The sequence below is a fragment of the Centruroides sculpturatus genome, unplaced genomic scaffold (assembly GCF_000671375.1).
Source record: "Centruroides sculpturatus isolate CEXI.00-Female unplaced genomic scaffold, Cexi_2.0 scaffold2, whole genome shotgun sequence".
Lineage (NCBI taxonomy): Eukaryota > Metazoa > Arthropoda > Arachnida > Scorpiones > Buthidae > Centruroides > Centruroides sculpturatus.
Window position 1 is genome coordinate 1,554,781 of NW_019384369.1, and position 14,544 is coordinate 1,569,324.

The 14,544-nt window shown below is 27.7% G+C and overlaps 1 protein-coding gene across 1 annotated transcript in view; it reads right to left on the bottom strand.

Moving 5' to 3' along the window:
• Window positions 1-2,257: 2,257 nt before the first annotated feature.
• The window catches only part of LOC111613423 (orexin receptor type 2-like), a 55,557-nt gene continuing 43,270 nt past the window's right edge, over window positions 2,258-14,544 (bottom strand). The window contains exons 2-5 of the mRNA XM_023354786.1: window positions 14,100-14,514; window positions 13,810-13,975; window positions 13,449-13,561; window positions 2,258-2,486 (exon numbers count right to left, since the gene is read on the bottom strand). Coding sequence (XP_023210554.1) covers window positions 2,329-2,486; window positions 13,449-13,561; window positions 13,810-13,975; window positions 14,100-14,514 — 852 coding nt within the window. The 3' untranslated portion in view covers window positions 2,258-2,328. The remainder of the gene's footprint in view (window positions 2,487-13,448; window positions 13,562-13,809; window positions 13,976-14,099; window positions 14,515-14,544) is intronic.

The window sequence follows — 14,544 nt, forward strand, 5'->3', positions numbered from 1 at the left end:
GCGATAAATTTTTTATTATTATTATTTTCGTTTATTCTGTAATAACCAACAAATGAAAGTAAGGAAAATGGAGATATAAAAATATGTATCGTGTTATTACAAAATATTCGGTTTAACGATTATAAATTGGCATACGAGATTTAGTTTTTATTGCTTTATACTGTAGTTTAATGTTCTAAATAACAAAAACATCTTAAATAAAAGTAAGTGTTAGTAACTAGTACAAATTAATGATGCGAAAAAGAATTTCTCTGTTAGCTTTAAATATGAGTGCGGTTTAAGTGACAAATCGCCCAAATAGTACAGTTTGCAGAACTTTATATAAACTTCAATAAAAATTAATTGTGTAGAGTGAACACATTAAACATACTGCACATTAAAAAATACAATACGATAATTTCTTTATATCATTATTAATAAAATTCGTAATTAAGAAAATTTTGAAAAATTATATATGAGAAATTTCGAAAAATCTGACCATTAAAAATTAAAATTTAACGTTGTAATAACTTATATTTAAGTTACATTGTTAAACTTATGTTTAAATGAATATAATAAATAAAATTGAAGTTGAATGTAATATCAAGAAGAAAAAGTTTGAATATACAACATAAAATGAAAAATTTAGTAAAGGTAAATAGAAATTTGTATCTAAGCTTTTGTCGATTTGTTTGGCTGATATAGAAATCAATGGTAACATCATAAGATTTTCACGAATAAATGAGATGTAAGACATCAACTTACTGTATCGTTACTAATGCTGCAAGCCAGAATAATATATTTAAATAACAAATGCTATGTTAATTATTGATCTATATATTTATGAATGAATTTTGATAATCTATCATATGTGCATTCAGTTTATATGTTCTCCATTAAATTTCTGTATAGTTTTTAAGATTAAATTTTAAAATAATTCTTGCATAGTTCAAATAGCATTTAATAGAAATGAACGACTATATAATTTAAAAGTTGACTATTATCACTGATTCAATGAAAATAACTAGCACTGTTTTAGTAGAGATTTCGTTCATATAATTATAAAAGATTGTTCTGCTCTCTAAAATATACTAATTTACGCTATTTAATTAAAATAATATTTAAATATTTATTAACTAAAGCATTGCTTTATTATGAATAATATAAGATTTTATATACAGTATTTTATTTTAAAGTTAATAATAACAATTAATTCATATTAGAAATTCTTGTTAGATGTATGAATTGACTTGAAAATGTAAGGATTGGTTGATAAATAAGGTCTCCATTTTTATAAAATTAGTTTGAGAAGAGACAGAAAACACGTGGCCAGTTTTAAAAAATAGTAGTACAAATTAGTTATTTTAATCAGTTAATTTAGTGCGACACATTTTTCAAACAATCAGTTCATAGCACTCCATGAATAAAAAAACTTTCTGGTTTTCCTTGATTTATTCCGATATAATTAGTTGAACTTCGATATCCAATGAAAAGCGTTGACCTTTCAACATCTTTAATTTTTGGAACCATCAGAATGGCGTCAGAAGTGGATTGGAGGAATAATGATAGTGTCACAGTTGGGCTGCAAGAAGGATGTCTTCACTGTTTTATTTTTGTAGGTCTTGAGTTTAGTGCAAGTATAAGACCGTTATTTCTGATCCTATTCTCTGAAGAGATCTCTTGATTCACAATACTGAAGTATTGTGAAACCTTATGAGGAAACAAAGAGCAAAGAGACAATCAGTTCTACTCATAGAATTGATTGTCTCTTTCTTTGCTTGCAATCTTCCTGTACTAAAAATTCAATTAATGATCACTAGTTTTTATAGAATGAAGAAGCTGAGTTCATGTTTAAATTTGGTTCTTATGTAACATAACTAAATGAGATTTCGCACATACTATACTTTAACCTAGAAACTCGTTGATATATGGCAGTTACATGATTGCATCTCTACATTATGGTAGATTACCTGATTTATGTATCAACCCTTGTATATAAATTTGTAATACAAATTTCTGTATATATAAAGCGTCTACGTAAATTTATATCATTAAACATTTATGCAATGTAAACTTCACATACTTATTTAGATATTAATATTTATTTTTAATATTGAATTTAAGTTATGAAAAAATGGTTAAAAATTATACAAAAAATTTCTTGTTAAATGCGTCGTATAATTATTTATAAAATAAACTAGAAATGTAGTTATTGATATCACTTTAATTTTACATTAAATGTATATAATTGTCATACATTTAATACATAAGACACGAAATTAAATACAGAATCACAATATAAAATTCGTATACATCTTTAATATAAGCCAAAAATAAATTTTAGAAAATTTACGAATTATGTGCGATAGAATTTAAGTTAATGGTTTCAAACTGAGTTACTGTTAAAGAATTTGAATTGTGGCATAAGTAAGTAAGACGAGAACGACTTCGTTTCTGACGGAAACAATTTGAAGTAAATGAATTTCGGAATTCTTTACGAAATTTACCTGTTAAAGATACATAAATATCATATTTATAAAAAATTAATTCAATATAAAAAAGAAATATTAAATTTAATAATTATAATGATTTTATAAAATGAATGCAAAACTTTTAGTACATGAAACAAAATATATTATAGAATTGTAATATTAAAACAAAGAATAAAAAAAATAAATTCATTTCTCTTATTCAATTACAGAAAATTTTTCTTCTAAAAATCAAACTGAGTTAAATTACGTTAAATATTATTATATTATTTTTTAAATGAATTTAAAAAAAAACTATAATATTGTGTAATATATTTTTATAAGAGCTAAATCATAATGATAATGTTGAGATTGACGAAATTTATGTTATGTAACTCACTGCGAAACTTTCTATAAATTAAAATTTCCTTTTAAAATTAAACTAATAATAATATTATTGATTATCTTTTACAATGACCATCGCTAACATATTTATTATAACTCGTATTTCATTTATATACAGTAAATTAATTAATAGAGTAAACAGGAGATGCTTTCTGTTAACATTAACTCTGCACTATAGAATTTTATTTCTAATAATTCTAATTTTATTTCTATAAATTAAATCTACCTCTTAAAATCAATTTTATTGATAAAAATAATATAAAATTTCAATACATTTTAGATTTAATTTGTAGTATTTCTTAAAAACAAAGTTTCCAACATCCACTAAATTAAAACATTATTTATATAAAAACACACGATTTCTGAACAAATTAATTTAGAAATTAAAGTAGTAAATGAAAATTTATTTTTTCTTTAAAGTTTTAATAAACATGTAGATATACACAGAGCCACGAAGAGAGGTGAGCTGAAAACTTTCCCTGATCCAGGAAAAAAACCTAGAGGCCTGTAGTGTTTTTATCCGTATTAATTAATATTATTCTTAATAACGAAGTAGTAAATAATTTATATCTTTAAGACTGCTATTTTTTAATAAAGAAATAGTCTCTACGTATTTCGTTTGTTAAAAAAGGGATCTTCTGCAGACCTCATACCAAGCTTTCCACAGTCTTGCTATAAATGTATAAAATTACATATACACAAAGCATAATCACATCTTTATTTTAACCATATAAACAATAATTCAGTTGTAATCATTCAAATTTTCAAATATATACCCTGTTACATAATATGTAATAGAACCAAATGAATTCAAAGTTTTTTAGGACGTGCCTAAATTTTTCTGAAAGATTTTAGTTACTTATTTCTAGAATAATTTACTGTACAAAACGTTAAAATGGCATATTAAACAGTATTAGGTTAGTTTTGTCAACTAATTAATAGATAGAAATATGTCTATTAAAAATATGGGATATATATACACACAGTAAAACCTGTATAAACCGAAGTCACGTTACCGAATTTTTTCTCTTTAAACAAGTTATAGTGTTATTCAAGTTCCGTCTTGGACAGATTTTACTGTATGTCTGAGATTTAAAGTAAAATACTGTAAATAATAGTACATTTCCTTACGTTAAAATTTATTTTACCTGCAATGTAACTGTAACTTTCTATCTGCAATGAATCTGTCATAAGAGCTTCGTTATGAAAATTGCACTTTATTAACTGAATGCTTAAGGATTTTAAAGTCGTGCATTATAAAAATCAAATAAGATCTAAGTTAGTTGAAACCCTTTTAATAGAAATGCAATATATTAGCGATTTAAAAATACAATTCTTTTACAATCTACAATAATTCATTTCCTAGGGTTTTTTCATGCTTAGAAAATAATTCCTTTTCAATAATTTATTTCACTTTTTAAAAGATAAATTATCGTTTTTAAGAATTTCATTCAGAACTGTATTTTAGCTTATAATAAAGAGGCATGAATGTGACATTCGAGTTTTAATATAAAATGTATTATAATGCAGTGGCGTGCCGTGACTTTTGATGATAGGGAGGCTGTGTAAGAAGCCGACTTCCAGGGGCAATCAGTTAATTCTTTAAATGTATTTAATTAAACAATTAATTCAATTAAATCAAACAATTCAATATAATTACCTCTGTTATTAGATTCAATAGATTCCCTATGCCCTCTAAATGCCAATTCTTGCTTTGATAAAAACATATAACATCTATTAATTTAAATATATCTATTAGCCGTAACTATCTCGTTATAATTTTCAATATTTATTTTATATTATTTACTAATGTTAAATTCTATTCCGCTTCGATTTCCAAATTGCTTCAAATACGAAAGAATCGACGATTTTTCGTGTCTTTTGCCAGCTAAATTGTCAAAGACATTCTTATTCCACACACTAATTTCACTCTGTAAATGCATTTTTATGCATTTACAGAGCCATTTTATCGTGAAAATATCGAACAAATTTTTTTATTGAAGCGTTTATATTTAACTTAGGCATTGGCCTTTCTCTTTTAATAATGTTTTCTTTTTCATTATATGATCTCGAGCCAAAACTTTTTTAAAATAAATTTTCAATATCGCAATTACATTCCGAATCGCTAGCCACGATATAAGGGCTAAAATTAAAAATAAAATTATAAAAACTTACTTGGTGAAATAAAATGTGTGGTGGATATACATACCTGGTACAAAATATTCTTCAATTGTATGAATATACTTTTAAAGAAAATTATAATTAAATATAACTTTGTAATGAAACGTACATGAAAATAACATAAAATATTCTTTACTCTTTAAATCTTAACCACTTAGTCAAATAGCTCCCTACGAGTGGAATCAGAGACGGTCCTGCTAGGTGTGCGGTGTGTACTGTACATGCACGCGGGCTGCCAAATCCCGAGGGTGCCGATACCGGTTAATGTCTCTTTTGTCTCATCACTAGTATATCTCAAAGGACGCGACAGGGTTGTTGTAAATTTTAAACGTTTCTCACCATAGCTGTAAAAATCTAAATATGTTAAACTTAATAGATTGTCCGTCATTTGTTTTCTAACTAATTCGTTTTAGGACCAGGTGTTGTCCACGGAAATTTCCAAAATTTACAACTTTTCGGTCACTCTCGTCGAACTGGAAAAATTTCTGTCTTTATTACATCTAATACAGTATTTCGAAGAAATCAGTCCCCACTGTACTCGGCTATAGATTGGTTCGGTTAAGCTTTTGTTTAAGTAATATTCCGGCTCTTTCATCAGGGTTTTGTTTATGTCCCCAATTCCCTAATCGCTTAATTATTTAACTACTTCTTAAGTAGAAATAAGTCGAAACCAGTTACTTTGTACTCGAATATTTGTAGTCTTGGGAAAAAAGTGGAAAGACAAATTTTTATGACAAACGGATACATAAATCGTAAATTTAAGGAAAATAAATTCTAGAGCTTTTTCTGTACCTCGTGCATCTCTCTCATTCATTAAATTTAGTTGTAAATGATGCTACCAAAGTAACAGTTAATTTTTTAACATTATACAAGAATTGTACACGTTTTTTTCTACATCCCCTTAAAGATGGGATGTACGAAATCGTAATATCACTGGTTTAACATCGAAATCCGTGAGTAATATAAAATCGGAGAGCGGAATAAAAATATCAAATATTTTAATGGATTTTTTTAACTCCTGTCAACTATACAGAACTATCGTAAAAACATACCAGTAAATTCTTATCGGTTGGGTTAAGTTATAAATCTACTCGTTATTCACGTAATCGGGCAAATATCTAGCGGGCGAGCGGCTAACAGCCCGGAACCGGTCCCAGATAGAATTGGATGCGTTATACGTGTAGCAGCCACCCGAGGTCCTAGGCTTCCACCGGCTAAACCGGGTGAGGTTGGTGCTCTGTAAAGCGCGTGCGCGAATCTGGCTTTTTGGATGGTGACAATACAGCGCTTCCATTCCACTACTCCGCCACTAATATTCGAATATACAATAGCAATATGTTTTTTCACGTGTAGTATAGAAATTTGTAATAAGATACATAATGCGGTTATAATAAAATATTGTGCGATTATTTTCATATAATTAAAATTAATATGTATTTATTTTTTAGAAAATACAAGGGAAGCGGCGCATCTACCGCTTCCAATGACGGCACGCCTCTGTTATAATGTAAAGATTTGTTTTATTGCAAAATGAGAAAACAAAACAAACGTAGATGTTATTTAAAAAATTGAGATTTAAATTTGTTTAGAACTAAAATAATTCGGAATTAAACAACAAAATAAACCGAAAATTAAGACGAAATGTATAACATAATTCAAGTTCTTAGTTTTGGTTTCGTTGAATAACAGGAATGAATTACAAGGTAAATTTTAACATGTTTTTGTTCTGTTTCTGTTGACATCTGAAAGTAAAATTGCTTTAAGAAAATAAAACAATTGTTGGATTTAATGTAATAGTTCAATATCTAAATAACAAAGTGTATTATGAACCAAACGTCAAGTGGAATTTATGAGCTACAAGTAGGCTATAATTTAATGTAATTAACAATAATTCGGCAACTAAACGTAGATAGCGTCGCCATCTTGTATTAATCTAGTTACTAAATTAACTGTTAATTAATTTAAATTATAGCCTAATTGTAGCTCATAAATTCCAGACAACGTTTAATTTATAATATTGGATTATGGTTTTGTTGTTTGTATGCGAAAAGATAAATCGATGAAAACGCGGAAAAACTTTTTGTTTAAAAAAAACCAAATTTGAATTGGCTGATATTTGGATTATTTGTTTGGTAAATTTAGGCCTCAAACAGTAAGGAATCCGGAAACGCTGGTCGAGAGCGAGTTGTGTGAAATCAATCTAGCAGAAATATATTCCAACGTTGAAAAAAAATCAATCATAAATTAAAAGACAAGGATTGTGCTACGTAATGAAATTACAGACAGAAATGGCAATTGTGTATTAAACGTTTTTCTTCAGACATGGAAATTCTTCTGCAATACGCTTATTGTCTGGTCTTGTATTCAATTTTACGAGCTCTGTGACGGTTTTTCTTTTCACTAGACTTATTATGCCATTAATTAGAAACAGGACAATCTTTAGAAAATCACATTTTTATTTCCTAGAGTATGCATTTCGGACTTCGAGTCCCTTTTCAACTCTTCGTGATGTAAAAGGTTATAAGAAGCACAGAAATGATGACAATTGATAACATACGGATGCTAATTATTAATTTACAGGTGTTTGAGTAGATATGACGGTACGATACATAAAGTAGCAATTGCAGTGAGAGGCAAACAATATACATAAAAAAGTACACTGTTAAAACCATAACTTTTAAAACCGTAACATTGGAAACTGTTTTACCATTAAAACAATAAAATAGAATGATGTAGTAAAAAACAAGTGGACCGTTAAAACCATAAGATTATAAACTTATTTACAGTAAAATCGTAACACGATGAGACAATTCACAGAAATAACAAGCTTATAACAATTCTTAATTTGTTGTGGAATCTGTCGAGCCTCAACAGATTCCACAACGAATTAAATATTTGATGGCTCCAGTGATGTTTAATGCAGCAAATAGTGCGAATTGTGTTATTGCTATTTTGGATGTACTCAACAATCACAAAACTGAATTATAACTAAATTAAGCCCGGTGTACAACCAACTGCGCTTCAAACCTTGATAGAAGAATTAATTTATATGCAGGGTGAGGTTACAGAGTTCAATACTGCTGTAGTAAAATAGAGAAATAATTTCTAATATCAGGAAACTAATTATTCTAGATATGCAATCTATCTGCTTAAGTATGAAAGCTTAAAGTTTCAGAGTAGACCTATATAGTTTATATGATAGTTAATATTAGGATTTTCTCATTTCCCTGTCTTTTGCTTGTCCCGGAATTTCCGGAAAAAAGTAAACTGTTTCCCAGGATCCCGGGAAATTCCGGAATAGAATTAATTATTTTTAAGATATACAATATATCTTGAAATCAAATGATAAAATTATTTTTCATTTTTAAAGTAATTTAATACGTTCTGTATTTTCCAAAATTATATTAATAATGCTGTATAAGATATATATTAAAAATTACCTTGAATTACGTAGAAATTTTCACAAACAGAAAAAATTTATTAGTTTGTTGGAAATTGCTTACAAAAAAAATGCCTTTGAATTGAGTTGAAAATTTAAAGAAAAAATGAACTTAGATCAAACTTCTAACTTAGAAGGTAATTTTCGTTTTTTTTTTTTTTTTTTTTTTAAATAAAACATAATACAAAATATTATTGTAAATTTTTATAATAAGATTTTAAAAAGTAAATATGGTCAACACTCCGATCACTCAATCGGATTATTTTAGTAATGAAAAGTCCTGCTACCGAGAATGCCCATTCCAATTTAATTGATGTGAGTGGAATCGCGTTTAATGCATTTAAGAGAAGACAAATGTTATGTGTTTTTTCACCTGTAGTCTAGAAGACTTCTAGTTCGTTTTCGAGTTTTCTTTCAGTACTTCTTTTGCTCTCTAGTATTCTTGATTTGTCTACCTCAACTGCTTTAATAGAAACATCAAGCTTATAGCCCAATAATTCAACAGTTCGTTTGTATTTAATAATCAGGTTTATGAAGAAAATCTTCATACTTGCAGACTTCGTACTCGTTTGTATCCTTTCCCAATTTGCACAACTTGGCGTTACGCAGTTATTGAAGCTACTGGGTATGGTTAAAAATTAATACAGCATAAGCACAATTATTCTAGATATTACAGGTTCTGACAAGTATTTTCAGAGTCCTGCCACAAATAAGCTACACATTGATTAATAACCATTTGTGGCATGCCATAATGAGCAAAATTTTAAAAACTAATACGTACTTTTAAAATTAATAAATACAAATGTATTCTGACAGTTTACGAGTTACTGTAATTATACTTTCTATTTGCAAAATTTCCTCAACCTTAACACAAAATAAGAAAAAAATAAACTTTTAAGAAATTTGCGGAATTTCCGGAACGAAAATTTCCCGGTATATTTCCCGGGTTAAAAAAACAACCGGGGACCTGTTCCCAGTTGTTTTTTTAACCGTTTGAGAAACCCTAGTTCATATACTGTTTATCTAACCACCTAAAAGGAATTTGTGGGCTAATAAACAAAAATTGTTATATCCTTCTAATCGGACTGTTCACCACAGATTTTGTTTTTGTGTAGAATTTTAGAGTGGTTTTTAGATGGCTGTGAATACTTGGCACAGTCTTTATCGTAGACAGTACATACTGTAAAATATTTGTGTAAACATTACTGAGGAGGAATCGACGGAAAAGTTGGATCCGAAATGCATTTAAATAAACACATATAGAAATTAAAATTACTTCTGGTTAATTCTTGAACTCTGGTGAACAGTCGGATTAGAAGGACATAACAATTTTAGTTTATTAGTCCACAAACCTCTTTTAAGTGGTTAGATAAACAATCGATTAAATCAACTAATATTGCTGAATTTACCTGAGTTTATATACTACTTATGATTGTAAGAACTTCTTCAAAACTTTAGATCGAATTTTTAAAAGAAGCATCATCTTCAGCTATTCAGATGATAAATGTTGCAAGCTGAAATTTATTTTTGAAATTTTCTCACTTTTTACGAAAGGGAGAAAATTCCTTTCACGATAAGGTCTATATTTATATATACACATTACTGTGAAAATATTTAATAAAGCTATAGGAGTATTCTTTAAAGCCAACAGTCGCCAACTTTTCTGACCTGACGGACCACTCACAATTTTGAATCCGGCGGACCACTATCGTAAATTTTTTAAAAGTATACTGTACAAACATCTATAGAATAATGATAATAAAGTAAATTGAAACTTTTGTAAATATGAAATTGATTTGTTTAATTATAACAAATAAGTATGAAGTTTGTTGCTACTTGAAATAAGTTCATGGATTCTCGGCTCTTTTTCACAAAGGATGACAATTGCACATTATTTACTGTTGATTATTTATTGATTTATCGACATTATTATTTATTGATAAGTCATTTTGTGTTTGGTTTTAGATTCGAATATAAAAGCCTCAATGAACGAGGAAAAGAAATCGAGCATTTTACATTTCTTTCTTAATACTTCGCATAACCTTAAGTTGATCAATGTTCAAATTTCTCTATTGAGCACCAAAATGTTCTCGCATACCATCAGAGGTCCACGGACCACCGGTTGGTGACCGCTGGACTAAATTAATATGACACAGTATCAAAATATCAAGATGCCTTTGTTTGAAATAGAGGAACTTTCTACAATGTTTTCACACTTAATGGGCTGGTATAGCCGAGAGACTGGGAATCCCGGACGCCGGGAAAAGACGAAATGAAATATTGTAAAAATTAAAAAGTAGGCAGCACTATCATATTACGTCACGATTTCTATCAGCCACATAGTAATGACATATGTTTTTACGTTTGCGCATTTTTGTCCATGTTTCATTGAAAACTCATTGTTTTTGAAAGATTTTACTCTTTTAGTTAAGTATTTATCATAGGTATCGCATTAAGTTTTTTACACATAAAAACTTAATAAACGTGATAAACAAAAGCGTTTTATGCTAGTTATTTACCATATCAAAGTTTAAATAGCTTTGGAAAGAGACGTTATCTCTGATTAGAATCAAACATGCCGATTTAAGGTAATTCTGTACACTTTCTCGAGAAATTACATACAGAGCTTTAGTGTTCGGGATTGTCTCGAAGTTCATTTTATGATATATTTATTCTGTTTTTCTCAAAATAACTCTAGAATTAATTTAGAATTTAATAATTTCATTTGTATTTCTGCTACGTGGTATATAATGTATATAATAGCAATATTCTGTGCCATAAAGTTATTTTTAGCTGATAGAAATTAGTTTGATAAGTTATTTGTTTAATGTTAAACAAATGTTTAAATTCATGATTCTGTATTTGTTTATTTTCACTTTGTAATTTAAATGTTTATATAGGTTAGACTAATGCTAATTTTATCTACTTATATTCGAATGAAACGTTACTCTTATAATGTATAAACTTTTATTTATATAAAATAGTAGAAAAATCAAATCGGATAAATTTTATAAAATAAAATAAATTAAAGTAGCAAAATAGTTTTTAAATAGAGAACATATACTATAAAACTTTTAATAATATCATCAAGTGATTAGTTTAAACGTAAAATTATTATGATAAGTTTGATATAAAAAAGACTTAAATCAATTTGTCAGGATATTCAGAATAAAGCTATAATTAATGTTTTATTTATTCTTGTACTTCGAAAAATATTTGATGCCTTTTACAATATTTAGAAAATCCAGCATAACATAAAAATTAACAAAATGTTGCCAGTCATTTCTGTTATATATTTTTCTCATTGCATTTAAAATTCAAAGGATATGAAATTACAGAAAGAATTTAAATTAAAACGTTAAATCTATTCTAGAAATTGCATTATGATACTGTTAATGAAACATTTAAATTAAACGAAATTAAGTAATAATATGCGGAGGGTTCAATTCTAAAATGAACAAAGTCCACACAAACCACTTTAAAGATAGTGTCATTTAATAACTATTATTTATCTTAAAAATAAATCAAAATACATTAAACTGATATGTATACTTAATGCATTGTATAATGTCTGATCTTTCCAAATAACTTGAATACAACGTAAGCAATAAAATAAATTTTAATGTGGAATTGGTTCACTTTAGAACTAAACTCCTCCATATATTGATTCTGAAATATGTTAATGTATTAAAAATAATTTATAACGACTTTAAATTAAATATATATAATATTAGAATTGAATTATATGCCGTGTATACAGATTTTTTTTTTCATATCTTAACTGTTTTTAAAACGAAATTATCATCTTCATTTCATTTATGAAATAATGTTAAATTTTCCTTATTCTTCTCTTACACACACTTCTGTAGCGCCATGCAGGATATGTCTATGCATTATGTTTTCTGGGATCCAGTTTTTGGACAGATGTCTAAAAGTTAATATTTTAATCTTGTGTGCCTTCTCGTCAGTTCGAAAGAATAATATCTTTCAAAGCTTCTTTCAATTAAAAACAGAAAAAAATCTTATATGGCTAAGAATCATGATGATGAAGAAACTGCTTTATGTGAAGTGGTTAGCGTTTTAGTAGACGTTTTTCATAAATATTTCACGAAGTTGCGGACGTTTCTCACGAATGTTAAGGCAAAGTTTTAATGCTGAGAATCTTGCTGCATGTTTCCTTATTCAGAGTTGTCCTTTGAAACACAAAATATGTATTTGTATACAGTATTTTGTGTCTCGAGGAACATAATTGAAACAAGAATCTTATAGAAAAGACATGGTTCTTGTCTCAAAAAAATTGTCAATAACAGACTATTAATAAAAGACGTAGAGTAGAAGCAAAATCGAAGACGACAGGAACTGTTCAGCACTTATGGAGACTAGTTACAACACTTCAGAGAAAGCGCAATTGGCATACTTTCCCAGAAACTTGTACAGGAGAGAAGTAAGAACAATCCTCAAATTAAACAATCAGCCCTTCTATTATACAAATAATATATATATATAAAACCTTTTATATATATATTATTTATAACCTTATTAAACCTTTCATAAATTGTTGCTTCACCATATAATGATAGACTTCTGCATTAAGATCGTGAGAAACTAAATACTTTTTCCTATTGAAAACATTTCTGTGGCATTTTCAATCACAATATTTGAATATAAATGAAATCTCCCAATTTTGGTAATGTTCTGCTAAATTATATTTTGAAAAGAATGCATTAAGTCAATTTTGAGATTTAAATATGTTTTTTTCCTACTATTTGTTATAAGTTTTAGAGGAATTGAGATATAGTGTTACAATTTAACGATGAACAAAACTATAATAACACAATTAAATAAACTATAATTCCTCATTAAATTACACAAATGATTAATTTCTTTTATAAAATGTCTCAATCTCAAAAAATATAAAATATCTATAATTTTCAATTCATTTTAGTTTTTAAAATTACTTCATTTAGTTTTCTTACCATTCATGAAATTGTAGATAATAGGATTTATAGCACTGTTAGCATAACAAAGCCAATGCGATACAAGAGAAGCAACTGTCGTGGCATGATTCTGAGGAAGACCTGTGGTATATCTAAAATAAAAATACATTAATAAATATATTCAAATAATCTAAATATTTGCACAAAAAATTACAATTCTTTAAAATATGTAGACTAAGATTCACACTTCTAGTAGTCTACGAAGAATGATCGGAAGAGATTTGGGCTTTGTTTAAAATAGTTGTCAACTATGTTAAGCTGTTTTATCAGTTTGTTACTTCATACAAAGTTTAAAATCTTTAATCTAATTATACTTTAAGAAATCTTTAAGTATATTTACCTAAGTGTATTTAACAGATGAACTGGGAGATAACAAGCGCCAAACATAACTACTACTGCTATTAACATTTTAGCAGCTTTCCGTCTTGAACGAATTTGTATGGCACAATTTTGATTAACTTGTGTAAATCTAATAGCTCCATTACGACATGTTTTCTTTTCTATAACTGAAAATATATGAATTAAATATGAGATTTAAACTTATTTTATTAATAATAAAAACTTTTGGGATTTAAAATTTACTTACTAAATTTAAAATCTCAAAAGTTTTGAATGTAACATTAGACTAACCATTTTGCTTAAATCTCTGCAGTTTAGCATTCCTTTTAGTAGTGTGTACTGAGCCAGGAATATTTTTATTCCACAAAACTTTAGCTATTTGATAATATGCAAGAGACATCAAGAAAAAGGGTATTACATATAATATAAGCAGGATGAAGAGTTGATATTTTGTGGTATCTCCTTCAGACCATGTGTAACCACAATCAGTTAAATATAGAGTTTCCACTCGGAGATTAGTAAAGGGACGAATATCCAATACTATAGCTTCAGGCAAGATAATTAATGATGAAAGTAACCAAATAACAGCAATGGATATTTTGGCTCGAGAAGCAGTACTTTTAAAACGTAGCGGATAGCAAATAGCATACCAACGATCAATAGAGATGAACGCAAGAGTTAATACTGAGACTGAAACAGAAACGCTCTGAAATTAAAAAAAAAAAAAAAATATATA